At 42.6% G+C, this 20,307-nt stretch overlaps 1 protein-coding gene across 1 annotated transcript; it reads left to right on the top strand.

The window, feature by feature from the left end:
- Positions 1 to 300: 300 nt before the first annotated feature.
- LOC142209992 (olfactory receptor 6N1-like) lies at positions 301 to 14,211 on the top strand. The gene is made up of 3 exons (XM_075279024.1): positions 301 to 949; positions 1,695 to 1,769; positions 14,123 to 14,211. The coding sequence occupies exons 1-3, from the start codon at positions 301 to 303 to the stop codon at positions 14,209 to 14,211; spliced, it is 813 nt and encodes a 270-aa protein (XP_075135125.1).
- Positions 14,212 to 20,307: the final 6,096 nt, after the last annotated feature.

Genomic DNA, 20,307 nt, shown 5'->3' on the forward strand with positions numbered 1-20,307 from the left:
AATGGGGTGAGGTGTGTAGGTTTGTTTGTTTTTTTTGGAAAATACCATAATGGAGGCATTATACTGTGAGGGGGTGAAACTGTGTGGGCATTATACTTTGTGGAGGCCAATAAAGGACATTATATTGTGTGAAGTGACTGAGGAATTATACTGTGTGGAAGTAATAATGGGGGCCATTATATTGTGTGAGGTCAATTAATGCTCCCCTCCACTGCACCAGCTTCTGGCGCCTGTTGGAACAGCTAATGTATTCAGGTTTTGGGTGTCAGATCCCCACAGATCACAAGGCTGATTATCAGTATGAAAGCTCCATTTGTCAGAAAACTCAATGTTTATAATGGCAAAGCCGCATGTTTTATGTCTTTGTCATATAACATTATCACAGTTTCCTGTAAATTTATTGTTACAGCGCTCCACCCCAATTATAGATTATTTATACAAAGCATGTACAGCAATGACAGCAAGATCAAAGACATTGTTTTATTTGGATTTTCAGACTTACCACATTTCCGAGGTTTACTCTTCATGGTATTCCTTTTTATCTACTTATTTATAGTTTTTGGTAACATTCTCATATTCGTCTTGATCTTGCTGGAGCCCAGTCTCCAGATACCTATGTACTTCTTCATTGGGTCTTTATCCTGTATAGAAATATGTTATACCGCTGTCACTATGCCTAAAATGTTGGCCGATCTACTGGCTGAGAAGAAGAATACATCTTTCAGTGGTTGCCTCTTACAAGCTTATTTCCTCCATGTACTGGGAGTCGCAGAATGTTACATGCTCACACTAATGGCCTATGACCGGTACCTGGCCATCTGCAAGCCATTACAATATTCCACCATTATGACTACTAAGTTCTTTATAAAATTAGTCATTATGTGTCTTGTTTGGTCATTACATTGTCCAGTTTTGGAGATGATTTTAATCTTTCGTGTTCCTTTCTGTGGTTGAAATCAAATCGGAGTCCAAAGAATAGTCAGTAGGGAAAGCCAAAGGTCAAGGATTGGAATGCAAGCAAGGAGAGTGATAGCAAGGAGCAAGTATGCACAAGGCAATGGCAAGCACTGGTGTGAATGAGAGCCAAGGCTAAATAGGGAGGAAGAACCCACCCATGGAGTTGACAGGAAGGCAGGCTGTCAATCACAGGGCAAGGCCAGATTAACCATTAGAGGAGCAAAGAAAACTGAAGGTGAAGGGGATGGGTGTGGTGGAAAATCAATTACCAAGGTGAAAGAATAGGGAAGTGTTTAGACAGTGCAGGAAGAAACCAACGGAATAAATCACAACTGAACACATCTCCTGCGCCGCAGCATGCAGACGGATGATGACGCCAAAGCCCAGATGGGCAAAGATGTTACAGTGGCATTATGCTTTTGATAATACTGCAATTTTACTACTTCTTGTGGACAACCAATTGTCACCATGTAGCCCTAGTTTTTCTCCAATGTGATGAAAGGAGCTAAACACTTGCTCTGGATACCTTAAGATCGATGATTCATTTTTAATCCCTGGAACTGTTTCCCATACTGTTAGCTACTTCAGTACAAATGATGAGCTGATGTGATATAATAGATCAAGGTATCTAAAGTCCACTGGGGCATTGCAGGGGCATGTGAGTTGCTATGGCTGCAATGGGCTTGTCAATGGCCCCATGTCATCATACTACATCTATTAGGCCTTGCCAGAGGCAGGGCCTAATAGGTTGCCTAACAGCATTTTTGTCACAGACATAATACAATGCAAAGTTTACAATGATGAGATGAAAGGTAACAATGTTTTGCTGGAACACTATGTTGTCCTTTTCATAACCATAGTACTCGAATGTATGAGGTAACTCGTCTTGTAGGATACTCACATACAGCTCAGCATTGAGACAACCATCAATACTGGTCGATTATCTAACAACTTTGGATGTGAAACAACTCCATATCAACAGGTTTCCTCCACCAAACTTGACAGTTCCTTCAATTTCTTGATCTGTTAGGCCCCCTTTCCCTTCCAGACCCATTTGCACCCATCAGAGCCCAGCCTATTGACTTTTGTCTCATTACTCCAAATCACAAAGGAAGCGGAGCACTGGCTAAGTAAGGTGGACTGGGAGCAGGCAGAGGTCACCTGGTTACATGTGTGACTGGTAGAGTTGCAGTCATTTTCCTAAACACTGCGGTAAGTTGGGTATACTGCCAATTCTATTAATATTCAATTATTTTTTTTACTTTCAGGAAACAGGGAAAAATTCACTGTCTTGCAATAATTAAGAATGTAAAGGAGACATGGTTGACATTCCAGAAAGGCTCTGTGTTAAATTAGATGTTATAGAAGAGGAGATAGAACACACAGAAGCCTGACTCAAGATCACATCACTCTCGGATGCAACACTCTCCTGTGACTGAAATGAGCAAACTAAATTACGGAAAACTTCAACTTCATTCTCAGGAATTACAACAATCCTGCAAGCTGCAGTGCCATCAAAATGAATATTTTAGATTAGCATAGGCTGCAAATACAGGTTAACACTCTGTCACACTGTCTATTTGGCGAGCTGTACATAAAAAAATTAAGGTTTTTTTTTCAGATTAGCAGAGGCTAATCTGGGTGAACAAAACACAACATAAACAACAAATAGTGGAGATACTTTTTTAGAATATACTCTGACTCCAGCGGATTAACCCCTTGTATGCTGTAATCACTATAGTTATGCTAGTGTATGTGATTATGTATTAATGATAATACATGTCAGTACAATGTGTTATGAGGCCTCCTTGTGAAAAGAGCACCAATGCACTTGCACTCCATTCACTTCTATAGGGTTGCAGCCCCATAGAAGTGAATCGAGCACCAGTCATGAAAGCGCAATAGTGCTCCATTCACAAGGAGGCCTTAGAATGACTTTCAGTCCTCAGTCCTCCTGATCACTGGGGGAAACAGCGTTCAGGCCCCCAGTGTTCAGATACTTTTGACCTGTCTTGGGGATAGAGGATACATGTCTATAATGGGACAACCTCTTCAATATAACAAGTGACAAATGTTCAATCCTCCACCTCATACAAAATTACCCTGAACCAAGTAACTGCTCAACCCTTTTAGGCTGTCCCTTGTTATCAGTTCCTCCCTGTCTCCTTCCCCTGACTCTACGAACTCCACTTGTAAGGTTTATGTTCTGGGCACCTCCTGTTGACACCACTGTTAATTAATTTGTTCACATGTTTCTTGGAGGAATAACAGGAATTTCAATTTAGAAAGTACTAAGAAATTTTGAATTCAAGAATCTTACTTATTGTCCTTAATTAGGAAAAATGGAAAACTCCACGACCTTTAGATGTGGCCTTTACAAAGTCCTTAGTGCAAGTTGACTTTTCACAAAAAAAAAACCCAATAATAATTCTCAGATACAATAAATTATATACAGTCCTATGAAAAAGTTTGGGCACCCCTATTAATCTTAATCATTTTTAGTTCTAAATATTTTGGTATTTGCAACAGCCATTTCAGTTTGATATATCTAATAACTGATGGACACAGTAATATTTCAGGATTGAAATGAGGTTTATTGTACTAACAGAAAATGCGCAATATGCATTAAACCAAAATTTGACCGGTGCAAAAGTATGGGCACCTCAACAGAAAAGTGACATTAATATTTAGTACATCCTCCTTTTGCAAAGATAACAGCCTCTAGTCGCTTCCTGTAGCTTTTAATCAGTTCCTGGATCCTGGATGAAGGTATTTTGGACAAACAATTCAAGTTCAGTTAAGTTAGATGGTCGCCGAGCATGGACAGCCCACTTCAAATCATCCCACAGATGTTCAATGATATTCAGGTCTGGGGACTGGGATGGCCATTCCAGAACATTGTAATTGTTCCTCTGCATGAATGCCTGAGGATTTGGAGCGGTGTTTTGGATCATTGTCTTGCTGAAATATCCATCCCCGGCGTAACTTCAACTTCGTCACTGATTCTTGAACATTATTCTCAAGAATCTGCTGATACTGAGTGGAATCCATGCGACCCTCAACTTTAACAAGATTCCCGATGCCGGCATTGGCCACACAGCCCCAAAGCATGATGGAACCTCCACCAAATTTTACAGTGGGTAGCATGTGTTTTTCTTGGAATGCTGTTTCTTTTTGGACGCCATGCATAACGCCTTTTTTTATAACCAAACAACTCAATTTTTGTTTCCAAAATGAAGCTGCCTTGTCCAAATGTGCTTTTTCATACCTCAGGCAACTCTATTTGTGGCGTACGTGCAGAAACGGCTTCTTTCTCATCACTCTCCCATACAGCTTCTATTTGTGCAAAGTGCGCTGTATAGTTGACCGATGCACAGTGACACCATCTGCAGCAAGATGATGCTGCAGCTCTTTGGAGGTGGTTTGTGGATTGTCCTTGACTGTTCTCACCATTCTTCTTCTCTGCCTTTCTGATATTTTTCTTGGCCTGCCACTTCTGGGTTTAACAAGAACTGTCCCTGTGGTCTTCCATTTCCTTACTATGTTCCTCACAGTGGAAACTGACAGGTTAAATCTCTGAGACAACGTTTTGTATCCTTCCCCTGAACAACTATGTTGAACAATCTTTGTTTTCAGATCATTTGAGAGCGGGCTGTCCATGTTCGGCGACCATCAAACTTAACTGAACTTGAATTGTTTTGTAGAAAGAAATGGTCCAAAATACCTTCATCCAGGATCCAGGAACTGATTAAAAGCTACAGGAAGCGACTAGAGGCTGTTATCTTTGCAAAAGGAGGATGTACTAAATATTAATGTCACTTTTCTGTTGAGGTGCCCATATTTTTGCATCGGTCAAATTTTGGTTTAATGCATATTGCGCATTTTCTGTTAGTACAATAAACCTCATTTCAATCCTGAAATATTACTGTGTCCATCAGTTATTAGATATATCAAACTGAAATGGCTGTTGCAAACACCAAAATATTTAGAACTAAAAATGATTAAGATTAATAGGGGTGCCCAAACTTTTTCATAGGACTGTATATAATTTATTGTATCTGAGAATTATTATTGGGGTTTTTTTTTGTGAAAAGTCAACTTGCACTAAGGACTTTGTAAAGGCCACATCTAAAGGTCGTGGAGTTTTCCATTTTTCCTAATTAAGGACAATAAGTAAGATTCTTGAATTCAAAATTTCTTAGTACTTTCTAAATTGAAATTCCTGTTATACAGTTATAGGACTGTATAATGAAAATTCAGCTTTATTAACAAATAAATTAATTTCATAATGTTGCAAAAGTTAAAAGCAATTAAAAAAAGGTAACATACTCCGGCCCTCCTCCATACCTTAAATCCCAGCATTTCTCCTACCTGCTGGAGGTGTTTGTCTGCCCCGGAGACTATTTTCCACATTTTCAGGGATTGCCCTCTGATTTACCCTTTTTGTTTGGAGGTGCAGACTATGATGACTGATGTTTTCTCCCTTATAATTCCTTTGGACCCTATGGTATTACCTCCTCAATCCCCCCCCCCCCCTCGCACCCTGAGCAAACGTCCCTCTATCTTATTTTTGTATATCTGTACTGCAGTTAAATCCCTTATAGCCCGCCATTGTCTACCCAGCCACCTCTGATTCCCTTCCTTTTAGCCCGCATTAAAGATTTTAGGGCCAGTTCACACGGAGTTTACGGGCGTACATTCTGGTACGTATACACGTGTCAGAATGTGAGCACTCAAAACAGATCCCATTCATTTCAACGGGTCGTTACGGGCATATAATGCGTGTAATTTTGCGCAAGCAATTTTGCGGCTGCAAAATTACACGCGTTATACGCCCATAACGACCCATTGAAATGAATGGGATCTGTTTTAAGCGCTCACATTCTGACACGTGTATACATGCCAGAATGCGCGCCTGTAAACTCCATGTGAACTGGCCCTTAGATGCTTGGAATTCCTCACAGCTTCTCTAAACAATTCAGTTGAGAAGTTTTGAGCGGTTTGGGCACCCTGGGACTCGTATTGTGCTACCCGTGGTCTCTGATTCCCTTCCTTCCTTCTTCCTTCCTCCCTCCTTGTATCTCCCTGTCTTTGTCTCTTGTCAATTTTTCCTTTTATTATTATTATTATTGTTTATTTATATAGCACCATTAATTCCATGGTGCTTTAGGGCTACTTCACACGTGAACTGCCCGCGCGGGTTTTGACACCAAGAGAGACGCGGCGAGCCGCGTCTCTCTCTGGTCAAAACCCGCCTGCCGCAACCATCGCGGTCGCGGCTTCCCCCTCCGCTGTCGGCTCAAATGAATGAGGCGACATAGGAGGGTGCTGCCGGGGGCGGAAGCCGCGCGGCTCAACCCGCACGGCTTCCACCTGAAGATAGGGTGTGAAGGTAGACCATGTCCATTCTTATTTTTATACATGCTTTATACTGCTTAAGAAATTATATTTTTCTTTGTGCAACGTTTATACATTAAGATGGCGCCTGTATCCAGTACCGCACCCAGATGCTGACGCACATGATCGTCATGTGGTTTACAAGAAAGACAGTATCATTTCCTGGGAACTCGAAAGCTAAGAGATGTTGAAATTTCACAGCCAATGACTGATCGCCAGTGTATTCGGATACAAGACGTATATGCTTTACAGCCTGCCTTTTTCTTATCTTTCTTGCATTCCTGTATAAAAACTGTAACTTCCTCAATAAACCTCAGTTCTGTGTGAATAGGCATCACGCTCATTGCATGGACTGAGATTGAAACTGCATCAATGTCAGTGTTTATCTTTGTCAGCGCACACATGCATGATTGATTTGGAGCAGGTGACTGACCACTGTAAGTGACCCGTATTCTGGCGGGGGTTCTCCCTCAACAAGTGGTGCCGAAACCCGGGACCACGGCATAAGACCACTGCGGATGACCGACCCGTGCCGGACCCTGGACGCCGGACGACGTTTCACTGACCCGAGGTCTGATCACCCTCATTAGAGTCACGGTAAGTGTATGCATATTCATATGAATGTGTGTCATTTGCTTGTGACTGTCGGTGTGTCGTTGTCTGGCTGACAGGTGATCCAGTTGGATCGATTGTCCAGTCCGAGTGATACGGATGGGTGGGTCCTAGAGCCGTAGTCTGAACTTGTTTTTCCTCACGGTATATATATATCACCGAGTGTTCAGTCACCTGTGGTGCTGCAGATTCCAGGAAGTGAATTTCTTGCCCTCTTTGATGTAGAGTAGTGCATGTGATCTTTTGGACGATTGCAGCATTTGGTCTGGGCACAGGCCGTCAGTAAAGAGGACGGGTGCTGTAATTTATTTATTTATTGATCCCTAGCATAAGGCCGTCAGGGAGTAGACGGGTGCTGGTGGATTGCTTTATTCTCCTTATTCTTTCCTATCTGATATTGCCCAGTGACCGCAACCTTTGGTCAGCGGAGGACCTGTCAGCAAGAGTCTGAGACCGGTAAAGGTGACTTTGTTGGTGGTTGTGGGGTCACATATCTGCCGTGCGCACGCAGATAAGCAATATTGGGACCGTAAGAATGTTGCGGTTGTTCAAGAGGGAACATGTTCTGCCTGACGGGGCACAGACTGCCGTTGATTTAGTTCGAATCAGGGAGGGCAAGAAATACGTGAAAGAAGCTTTGAGAATGTATAAACTGGCTGAGGTGCCTCCTACGGGCCGATTGCAACCTAGTATGTGGAGAAAAATGTTAGAAGAGTCACGGGGAGTGTTAGAAGATAAAGGTTTGCTGGAAGCTGCCCAAGCTCATTACAGGGTCGCAAGGACTCTAGAACGTGAGGGATATGAAAATGCTGAACCTTTGTTTCTTCATTTGGTTATCTGAAACTTGATGATAAAAAGAATATGCCGAGTATAATTGCTTGTGCGCCACTGCCCTAAAATGGCGCCGAGAGTAGTGGAGATGGGTGGATCTGTGACGTCTGTAGGCAGCTGAATCCTGATTTGCAAGATGTCTGTGTAGCCTGTGGATCTCCCCGCCCATGCCCCTGTTGTCTCATCTTCCGGACCAACGCCCAGGGATGGCGGAAGTGAGGTTATGGCTGTTCCTACTGGCAGCCATGTTAGTACACCCAGACCAACATCTCCGGCCCCCACCAGGTGATTCCAGTGATAGCCACATCCAGTTCCTATCACAAACCCTCAAGCCCGGAAGAGGTCAAACCCCCGGTAGCCCCCTTTCCGAGTGTCTATGCCCAGACCTCACTGTATACCATTATTATGATGTTTAGAGGATTATCCGTTCAAAACTTTGATTGGGATCTAGTAAAGAAAAGGAAAAAATTGGGAAGGAAGGAAATTTCCCTTAACGTCAATTACAGTTTAAGAGATTCTGAACACTTGTGGTAATCACTAGAGTGAGGTTTGCTATGAAAATAAAAAATTGTGCAAAAATATTAATGTGTAATTTTGGTGTCAGTATACTAACTGCTGTTTGAGTTTTATTCCTATTTTTATTTCTGTAGAGGGCAATCAAAGCATTTTAATTGACTTGCCAAGAGCTTCAAGGTCGTTTTATCTCATAGACTGCCAGATGCGGGAGGACGCGCAGAGAAGACGAAACTTGGCTTTGTGCCAGCACCAGAGTCCACAGTCTATGTATTATATCAAAAGAAGTGATTTAGTACAAAAAAAAAAAAAAAAAAGGGTTAACCTGAGTAACGTATAATGACAATGTGTATACATGAGTCCCCCTGCGAACTTCCGGTTGGCACATGCGCAATGGAAGGGCGGCAAGAAGACTTCCTGTTCCTTAGTGAATTAACCAGGGCTGGGTATGTACTTCAGGGTATGGTCCTCGGGTTACGACGAGCCTGCTGCAGAACCTCATTTTCTGAATGCTATACAGTGTATAGCATTCGGCAAATGAAGGCTGATTGTGTAGCAGGCTCGTCCTTGCTACGAGCAGGTAAGTATGCTGTTACCAGTTGACTTTTTCTCATTGAAATGAATAGACCAGCGTTGATTGGCCAGTTGCCAGTGATTTGGCCAATCAACGCTGGTTCTGCCAGAGGCTCGTCTGAGGAGGCGGAGTCTAACATCGGACTATTCATTCCAATGAGAAAAACTCTTGCCTGCCCGTGGCAAGGACGTGCCTGCTGCAGAATCAGTGTTCATTTGCCGAATGCTATACATATATATAGCATTCGGCAAATAAATATATATACTGTATAGCATTTAGCAAATGAGGTTCTGCAGCAGGCTCGTCGTAACCACGAAACAGTATGCCTATACCCCTGCTAGACATGGCAAACTCTCAAAACCGGAAAGAGATCTTCGACCGGAAATAGGAAGGGCGGGACTTAATCCTTTGTTATTGTTGTCAAAGGGGGACTCATGTATATAGGGATATCCAAGCATATGATGTAATGGTTATGTTTTGAATTATTGTTTGTCTGTTATTGTCTTTCAAACTGTTGTATCCACAAAAGAGCAAAAAGGTGATAGTGAAAAGTTTTGAGTCTTCACAGCGTGGGTATGGGAGGTCACGGAGGGGGAGACGGCCACTCACCCTCTGTCGCCTCGGCAACCTACAAGTTGGGGTTTTACCCCAAGTTAAAATCTTTGTGCAAGAGTTCACGGCACACAGAGATTGGATTACTGGTATCATCTATGTATTACAGAGAATATTCTGATTTTTACTTGTTTGTTTATATATCTATGTGTTTATGTTCTATTTATGGGAATGGGGAATAATGAGATGAAACTCCTTCTTTGTGTCTTATTGCATGGGTATGTGTTGAAACCTATGTTGGAATGTTATATCCCGTTATGTTATGCTAATTATTCTAACGTGTCTTCTTCTTGTCTAAAAATTTACCATAAGAGACCAGAATCCTTTTCCTGAGCTGACTCAGATCACGGTTATGAGGGAAGGTAACTCATCTGGTCTGTGCCGTATTTTAATCTTTGTATATTAATCTTTATAATTTGTATCATACAGAAGTGTGCACAATATCACACTAGCTTCCGTTCTCTTCTTATGTAGTCACTGATCCCACATAGAATTGTCTTAGTAAAGCATTTGGTATTGCCTTCTTTAAAGCCGTACCCGACCCCTTAAGATAGTTGGAAAAACATATAGTGCAATAAGAGGGGTACGGTAGAAGGTTTTTCTTGTTAGGACTGTGTTGTTAGCAACATTTTGATCTTAAAAGTAAAATTCTAGGTAAATTCTGATAATCTGGAATTTTGAGACTTCCATCCGATAATCCGGAATATAGTGTGAAATTGTGTTAAACATGTATTTTGGTCAATGAACGGTCACAATGTGTTAGATTATGTGAATCATGAAATGCATAATTGGAAGATGTTGATGTAATGAAGAGGTGCCAGAAAGTGGCATGAAACAGGAGGTTTAAGTATGTTGCCTAAGTTTAGGATGTCAAAGAGATGGAACTTGGAATGTTGAAACATAAAGTGATGTGATAATATGCACATAATAGGATGGGTATCGGATTTTAGGGTGAAGCAAGTGGAAAGATTGCTCCAGCAAGTGGAAAGGATTGTGCAAGAAAGTGAACATAGGTTGATGTAAGCTGATTGAAACCAGGATTGTCCCCCATTGTAGGAAAACCGTTATTAAAACTTAGAAACTCAGTAAGGTGTCCGAATTTGAAAATGTGTATGTGTATGTTGATTGATAAAAAGACGTAGCACAGATTATCTTTGTCATGATGTTTTGATTTTAGGAAAAAGGAAAAAAAGAGAGAAAAATTTCTTTGAGTCTATACGAAGTGAATTAGAAGTCACTCCCATACCTGTTGTGTAGTGGTCTATGTGTATGATTGTGTTGTGTGACCAGGAGATTGATTGGATCCCTCCGTTAATGTTCCTGCTTTCTCTGCTGATATATATATATATATATATGTGTTCTGAATATGTACCTAACCTTATTGCATTGATATTATGAGATTGTACAAATGTGTTTCTGTTTCTTTAAGAGAGATTGCTGAAGTCTGTAGTCCTACACAAGACACAGCTATGAGATACAGGGGGGGATACCCAGCCGCAGCTATGAGTGGGATAGGCAGCTATGTGAGCTGCAGCATGATAAGATAATATTGGCTCTTCTTGTATTGTCTAGCTTTGACCTTGCTGTATATCTCTCTCACAGAACATGAAGTACTTGTACTTTTGGAAAAAAAAACAAAAAACGGAAGACCAAAAGCCATTGCTAATGAATATTGAAATTAAATGTTATTTTTCCTCAGGTCCAGTCAGTCCACGTAACATTAAGATTGTGTTAAAGTTCATTTCTCTGACAAGTCACATTTGCTTGCTGCATTGGAGGGTTTTTGTTTTGTTTTGGGTTTTTTTTTTTTTTTTTTTTCCAGGGGGGAAAGACAGCACAGCCATTGTTGTTTGTTTTCCTGCACGCCCCATCCTATTTGTTACCGTTGGCAGCTGCACCTACTCTTTCATTAGGGGTGACCATCTTTAGTATCCCAGTCCCTAGCCTCTTTCAGCTCTCACCCCACCTGTCTGTTAGGTCTTCGTGTTTAGAGAGCCAGAAGTTGTCGGGGCCAAGCTTAGCTTGGGAACAGCTGACCAACACCCGCAGGCAGGGCCTAGTCAGCCAGTAGCGCCAGGGAGAGTTTTCCTACCCCATTCCCATAGAGGTGCATGCAGCATTCAGTATATGGTTGTTTGGGCATTGACACAACCGAACCGTGATGTTGTCAATATCTTCAAGGGCGGGGTGAAGAAGCCTAAGATAACTGATAACTTAAGGAAAATTTGCTGATATGAATCTATTGATAACTTTTTGATTGAGCTCTATTATAGATGGTCTTATATTTGGGAAGGATGGTGAATCCTGCATCAGATATGCCACAGTCACCGTATATGAGGTAAACCAAGTGTAAGGAGACCTATTATGGGACTCCACGGGTCTCAGCTGAACTTGAAGCCATCAGTTGAACATGGTACAATGTCTGAGGGTAGGTGGTTGATATAGTAGAATTATGGTCTGATCTGGAGGGCAAGAACTTTTGTGTGATAGAGACCCTGCAGCTGCTCATAGGTATAGTCAGAAGTCATGGCACACACCAAGGCTGATACGAAAGAAAGTAGAGGTAGCATGTGGGCAGACACTGCCATTAGCCCAGCTGCAGAAGCCTAGGGGACATGTTTTACTGATAAGACCCAAACCTTTTAGCTCTCTTTTCAGGTTTTATGACACTGATGCACCGAAGATGGTCCAGGAGGAAAGGAGACTTGGAAAGAGGATGTACAAGTCCTGGTGTCTGGTGGTAAGAGAGTATGTACTGAGAACATTGTTCCCACTTATGGCATAAGCAGCTTCTTACTAAGTGTACTGTTTAGAAGTAGCCATGTGTGACCTGGTGAGCGGAGGATGGGCAGCTGCAGGATTTAGCATCACTATAGTCAGATATATATGTGAGCCCGCATGGCATGTGCTAGGCCAAAGAGCCAGGCCTGAAGCCCTTGTACCTGTTCCAGAGATTGCAGGTTGAGTATATACAGTGAGACGGTATGAGTACGTGCTTGTGTGTAGTTGTCTCCCTTCAGGATGGCTTGGGGCATATCTGGTGAGGAAAAACCATCACAAACAGTCCGTGTACAAAGTCCACTAGTTCTGGGCCAGACGTGTCTACGCGTGTCATTATTGGTTACCTGAATCTATTGTCCATAAGTATGCAGTGGGTTTCACACTAAGTTGAAAAGAGGAAAATTGATATTTAGCCCTGTCTTTGGATTGTATTCTTTTATAAATGTTCCAGATGTAATATGTTGTGCTGACTGACTATGTGACGAATCATCAAAGACATATGATTAATGTATATTCTCGAGTTTTTTCCTCCAGATTCTAAGTCAGTGGAAGGAACTTATAAACTAAAACCCAAAGATTGGATGGTGATAAGGAGATATATGAGATTCAATGGTCACTTCCGGTTCCTGTTGATCGCCAGTACAGCTGTGAGAGTACAAGGAAAACCTTAAACCTTTGCCCACTTGATGATGTTCTTAAAAATAAATGGGACAATAAACTATTAGAGGATATGGACCTTGAGAAGAGAAAATTTGAAGACTGTTGGATCTATCTGAACTTATATTCCTGTTATGTTTCTATAGTTATTATATTCATATTGTTTATAGGTCTGACAATAGTCAATGTATATGCTTTATATAAGATCTGAAGGGTATTTCCTTACAGTCCGGTAGTGAGAGATAGGGACAGACATCCCACCCTGCATTCCCTTTGTCTGGAGCTGTTGCCAGGTCGCTTCTTTTCTCCGCTAGTGGCAGAGAAGCCTGGCGGTCTGCATAGACCAGCATTGTAAGGGGAGGTTTTTGACACGAAATCCGCTGTCAAAAACCTCCCCTGGGCTCATGTGTGAACGAGCCCTTACATTTGGGGGTTTGCATACAATACACAAAATATACAGTTAGATATAATACTAACAGTGACCGACTAGCACAGTGGGGTAGAGGGCCCTGCCCGCGAGGGCTTACAATCAATTCCTTTTTGCATTGGTTCTTATTGTAGCTTTGTATTGCGACTTCGGTTTTCTTGCTCTAATGTGTTTTACCCGCCATTTACGGCTCTGGCAGTAATCTTTATCCTGGTTTGTTTGTTTACTGTTTATTTGAAAATTTCAATAAAAATCACAGTTTAATAAAAAAAATAGCAATTAAAAAAGCAAAATGTGGTACAATATACACAGGGATGGCAAATTTATAACCACAATATAATTTTATAAGTAACACATGATAGTCATACAACAGCCCGATAAATTCATACATAAATAACAAAACCACCATAACGAAATCAATAAATCAGTAATCAAATAATATAGCTTTGGATTCTTTTTGATATATAGGTAGAATTATGAGACCTGATATTCTTTTTGGACTTTTCTCAGAACTCGCTCCTACGATTGCCCAGCTGGGAATTACCAGCAGCCTTTACACTTAGGTATTCACAATTAATCCCAATATCCCATAAGTAAAGCCGAAGGGAAGAGAGAACAATTAGTGCACATTATTATATGCAGCATTATCTGAGGTTATCATCACATCACACTTTTGGTCTACAATCAGCATGTTTGGAAAGAATGCTCCCAGCACATACTCCAAGTGTAGCTAGTTGTAAGGATATTCCTTCCACCTTAAGAACTGGATATCACCTATGAAAGGAACATGGTATTGAGAAGGTCCTCCGACATGAGGTTGAATCTTGTGAAGTTTGATCTTTATGTTTGATCACTCCTAATCCTAATAAACATGAGGACAAACTCCTCAACCTTCTCCACATATTTTATTCTTGAGGGTTTCTCGGATTACACTCCGCACCAAGCCATCCTTTTTCTAGTCTTTCTGACAGTATATGTGTTGTCGGTTGTGGGCAATTGTCTACTGCTTTTGGTGACGGTGTTCATGTCTCAGCTTCACTTGCCAATGTACTTTTTCCTCAGTAATCTCTCCTTGGTAGACCTATGTTTGACATCAGTGGTGGTCCCACGCCTTATTTCAACTTTATTCAAGCATAATGTTATTTCCTTCACTGAGTGCATTTCCCAGGTATACTTCTTCATTGCCTTTGCCGGGGTGGAATGTTTTATTCTTACTGTAATGGCCTATGACAGATATGTTGCAGTGTGCCAGCCCTTGCATTATGTGACAATAATGAGTAGGAGAATGTGTCTTCTGCTGACAATGGTTTCTTGGATCATCAACTTCATCAATTCCGTTCTTCACACATTCCTGGTTTCTCGGCTCTCTTTTTGTGGATCTCGTCTCATCCAACATTTCTTTTGTGACTTAATTCCACTCTTTAAACTGTCTTGTTCTGACACCTCAGTCAATGAGCTGGTCATCTTCACCGAAGGCTTCTTGGTGGTTGCGTTACCGTTTTTGGTGACCTCAATCTCTTACTTTCACATAATATGGACCATCATGAAAATACCATCGATCTCAGGGAAGAAGACAGCCTTTTCCACTTGTTCAACTCACTTGGCAGTGGTGACTTTGTTTTATGGGACAATGATTGGTGTGTATTTTCGGCCATCTTCAGCATACTCTGTTAGCAATGATAAGTTTGCGTCAGTTCTGTACACCGTCTTCACACCAATGCTGAATCCATTTATTTACAGCTTGAGAAATAAAGCTGTCAAGGAAGCTTTCAAAAAATTCATTTTTTCCAAAAAAGTTGTCAAGTAAGCTTGGCTGCCACTGAAGTATTGTCCTATCTTGAGTTATACGGTTTGCTCATTTATAATGTCTATAGAATAAAAACAGTGTGTGCTTATTTTATTTTAGTTAGATTTACTACCATGCAAATAGTAGGATAATGGTTGAAAAGGGAACCTCTCAGGTGAATTTGGCACACTAAGACACTAGCAGGTTATTATAGTATTTTAATGTTCCAAGTATCCCTATAGTAAGTTTATCTGCCACAGGGTTTTTAATAAAAGACCCTAATACTTACTGTGAGATGCGTCCAATGTTCCAATGTGTCCAATGCTCATGGCGCATGCACATTTCTCTATTGAAGCGATATTGAGGTTTACGCTCCTCCAGATTATATGGAGAAATAAGCCAAGACTACTACTATCGGTACGTAAAAAGGTGTTTTATTAAGCAGTTTTGGGGTGAACAGGCATATTATAGGAATATTTGAGACACCAGTACAAAAGGACCTGATTTTAGTTTAATGTCCCAAATTCTCCTGACAGGAGAGAAATCTACTTCTCTCTAATGTATATGGCTCGATATGATTATCATTGCCCTGTGCATAGATCCTAAAGCTACAGCTAATGAACAATTGCTGACAGTCATGAATGATCATTTCACCGATGAAGTCATACACATTTTAGTCCATACTGGCTGTCACAAAAGTTCACACTGACCACACATGTTCATTGACACTGGAAGATAGATGAGCAATTTTCCAGGAACATTCCTTCCATTCTTTCCATAAAAGTTTGTGCTGTAAAATGAACAATCTTTCGTATGACCGCCACCTGCCCACTCATAACCTCAGATCCTCCAAAGACTTCCTACGCCATTCTGCATTTATCCACTCTTCACACGTCATCTCCAACATTTCTCTCGTGCATCCCCCATAGTCTGGAGATCCTTATCAAAACACATAAGGCTGACCCCCAGAATCACAAGCTTCAAGAAGGCCCTGAAGACTCACCTATTCCGGAAAGCCTACAACCTCCAATAACACTATCACCGCACTGCCATCTGTACAGTGTCTCCTCACACCTTCTGTGTCTATCTCTCTTCCCTCATAGATTGTAAGCCCTTGCGGGCAGGGCCCTCTACCCCACTCTGCCAGTTGGTTATTGTTAGTATTATATCTATTAGTATATTTTGTGTACTGTATGTAAACCCTCAAATGTAAAGCACCATGGACTTAATATAATAATGTCCAGCACCATGGAGTTAATATAATAAGGTACAGCCCCATGGAATTAATATAATAATGTAAAGCACCATGGAATTAATAGTGCTATATAAATAATAATAATCTAGACCTGAGACAATTTCCAGACCAGTAACCATCCACCAACTCAAGCAAACTGATTTATGAATCCATTTACTCCAATTTTCTGGTATACAGAGATGATATTGTACCGCACATTTGACCCAAATCCCTTTCAAGCACCAAATGTGTGTCACAGCCCCCGTTCCACACCATGCTTGTCATATTACTTTCTGGTATGTGTTACCGCAATCCCTAAGCGTATGTTCACAGGGAGTATTGTGCAGGCAGATTTTGAGACCGAATCCACCTTAAAATCTGCCTGCAAAAACTTTTCCCATTCCTTTCAACGCAACTCCCTCAGCTTTTTTTCCCACTACAGATTTTTTCCAGCTAGTGGGAAAAAGAAGTGACATGCCTTATCTTCCTGCGGATTCCGTGGCTGAATCAGCTGTGGTGTCAGTGGCTCAAGACACACTTCTGCTTAGGCCCATTCATTCAGGCCTAATCAGAATCGGGATGCTGATGCACTACATCGGCATCCTGTTGCGACTAGCCATGCGGAAAAGTCACATGGTGGAAAAGGTTACAGTATATATATATATATATATATATATATATATATATATATATATACTGTATATCAACACAAGATATATCACAGACTCCAGTAGGATCTGTTATGACCTCTGAACAATTACAAAAAACCACCAGGTATACAAATTTAAGCAAAAATAGAAAAAAGGTTTTATTACATAAAATCCACATATAACAATACCACATATAACATACAAAATATACAGAAAAATGGAGGAGGTAACTGAGTTACCCAATAAATAGGTACGCTGCTAATTAGGTATGTGGCTATATGTATGGACCATACAACTTTATAGAACACAGCTGTATGTTATTTTACAAACTATATATATCCCATGATACCTGGCTTTAGTATCCCTTGACAAAGCCCTAACGGGCGAAACGCGCGTCGGGTGTGGAGTGGTTTGGGACATTTGGCCTTGCGGCCTACATGGTCTGTATGCTAATACCTAGAGATGAGCGAACAGTGTTCTATCGAACACATGTTCGATCGGATATCAGGGTGTTCGCCATGTTCGAATCGAATCGAACACCACGTGGTAAAGTGCGCCAAAATTCGATTCCCCTCCCACCTTCCCTGGCGCCTTTTTTGCACCAATAACAGCGCAGGGGAGGTGGGACAGGAACTACGACACCGGGGGCATTGAAAAAAATTGGAAAAAGTCATTGGCTGCCGAAATCAGGTGACCTCCATTTTAGACGAATAGTGGATTTCAAATCCGGGTCATATGAGAATGTGAACTTTGTGACTATGAGACAGGGATAGCTGTACAGGCAGGGATAGCTAGGGATAACCTTTATTTAGGGGGGAATGTTATTAAAAATAACTTTTTGGGGCTCTATCGGGTGTGTAATTGTGATTTTTGTGAGATAAACTTTTTCCCATAGGGATGCATTGGCCAGCGCTGATTGGCCGAATTCCGTACTCTGGCCAATCAGTGCTGGCCAATGCATTCTATTAGCTTGATGAAGCAGAGTGTGCACAAGGGTTCAAGCGCACCCTCGGCTCTGATGTAGCAGAGCCGAGGCTGCACAAGGGTTCAAGCGCACCCTCAGCTCTGATGTAGGAGAGCCGAGGGTGCACTTGAACCCTTGTGCACCCTCAGCTCTGCTACATCAGAGCCGAGGGTGCGCTTGAACCCTTGTGCACACTCTGCTTCATCAAGCTAATAGAATGCATTGGCCAGCGCTGATTGGCCAATGTATTCTATTAGCCTGATGAAGTAGAGCTGAATGTGTGTGCTAAGCACACACATTCAGCTCTACTTCATCGGGCTAATAGAATGCATTGGCCAGCGCTGATTGGCCAGAGTACGGAACTCGACCAATCAGCGCTGGCTCTGCTGGAGGAGGCGGAGTCTAAGATCGCTCCACACCAGTCTCCATTCAGGTCCGACCTTAGACTCCGCCTCCTCCGGCAGAGCCAGCGCTGATTGGCCGAAGGCTGGCCAATGCATTCCTATGCGAATGCAGAGACTTAGCAGTGCTGAGTCAGTTTTGCTCAACTACACATCTGATGCACACTCGGCACTGCTACATCAGATGTAGCAATCTGATGTAGCAGAGCCGAGGGTGCACTAGAACCCCTGTGCAAACTCAGTTCACGCTAATAGAATGCATTGGCCAGCGCTGATTGGCCAATGCATTCTATTAGCCCGATGAAGTAGAGCTGAATGTGTGTGCTAAGCACACACATTCAGCACTGCTTCATCACGCCAATACAATGCATTAGCCAGTGCTGATTGGCCAGAGTACGGAATTCGGCCAATCAGCGCTGGCTCTGCTGGAGGAGGCGGAGTCTAAGGTCGGACCTGAATGGAGACTGGTGTGGAGCGATCTTAGACTCCGCCTCCTCCAGCAGAGCCAGCGCTGATTGGTCGAGTTCCGTACTCTGGCCAATCAGCGCTGGCCAATGCATTCTATTAGCCCGATGAAGTAGAGCTGAATGTGTGTGCTTAGCACACACATTCAGCTCTACTTCATCGGGCTAATAGAATACATTGGCCAATCAGCGCTGGCCAATGCATTCTATTAGCTTGATGAAGCAGAGTGTGCACAAGGGTTCAAGCGCACCCTCGGCTCTGATGTAGCAGAGCTGAGGGTGCACAAGGGTTCAAGTGCACCCTCGGCTCTCCTACATCAGAGCCGAGGGTGCGCTTGAACCCTTGTGCAGCCTCGGCTCTGCTACATCAGAGCCGAGGGTGCGCTTGAACCCTTGTGCACACTCTGCTTCATCAAGCTAATAGAATGCATTGGCCAGCACTGATTGGCCAGAGTACGGAATTCGGCCAATCAGCGCTGGCCAATGCATTCTATTAGCCCGATGAAGTAGAGCTGAATGTGTGTGCTAAGCACACACATTCAGCACTGCTTCATCACGCCAATACAATGCATTAGCCAGTGCTGATTGGCCAGAGTACGGAATTCGGCCAATCAGCGCTGGCTCTGCTGGAGGAGGCGGAGTCTAAGATCGCTCCACACCAGTCTCCATTCAGGTCCGACCTTAGACTCCGCCTCCTCCAGCAGAGCCAGCGCTGATTGGCCGAATTCCGTACTCTGGCCAATCAGCACTGGCTAATGCATTATATTGGCTTGATGAAGCAGTGCTGAATGTGTGTGCTTAGCACACACATTCAGCTCTACTTCATCGGGCTAATAGAATGCATTGGCCAGCGCTGATTGGCCGAATTCCGTACTCTGGCCAATCAGCACTGGCTAATGCATTGTATTGGCTTGATGAAGCAGTGCTGAATGTGTGTGCTTAGCACACACATTCAGCTCTACTTCATCGGGCTAATAGAATGCATTGGCCAATCAGCGCTGGCCAATGCATTCTATTAGCGTGAACTGAGTTTGCACAGGGGTTCTAGTGCACCCTCGGCTCTGCTACATCAGATTGCTACATCTGATGTAGCAGTGCCGAGTGTGCATCAGATGTGTAGTTGAGCAAAACTGACTCAGCACTGCTAAGTCTGCATTCGCATAGGAATGCATTGGCCAGCCTTCGGCCAATCAGCGCTGGCTCTGCCGGAGGAGGCGGAGTCTAAGGTCGGACCTGAATGGAGACTGGTGTGGAGCGATCTTAGACTCCGCCTCCTCCAGCAGAGCCAGCGCTGATTGGCCGAATTCCGTACTCTGGCCAATCAGCACTGGCTAATGCATTGTATTGGCGTGATGAAGCAGTGCTGAATGTGTGTGCTTAGCACACACATTCAGCTCTACTTCATCGGGCTAATAGAATGCATTGGCCAGCGCTGATTGGCCGAATT

This window comes from Leptodactylus fuscus, chromosome 6 (genome assembly GCF_031893055.1).
Source record: "Leptodactylus fuscus isolate aLepFus1 chromosome 6, aLepFus1.hap2, whole genome shotgun sequence".
NCBI lineage: Eukaryota > Metazoa > Chordata > Amphibia > Anura > Leptodactylidae > Leptodactylus > Leptodactylus fuscus.

Coding starts and splice junctions, on each gene's coding strand:
- LOC142209992 (XM_075279024.1), top strand. CDS start 301: ATGAAAGCTCCATTTGTCAGAAAACTCAATGTTTATAATGGCAAAGCC. Junction 950..1,694: donor CTTTCGTGTTCCTTTCTGTG/GTTGAAATCAAA, acceptor TGCCAGAGGCAG/GGCCTAATAGGTTGCCTAAC. Junction 1,770..14,122: donor TTACAATGATGAGATGAAAG/GTAACAATGTTT, acceptor TTCCACCTTAAG/AACTGGATATCACCTATGAA.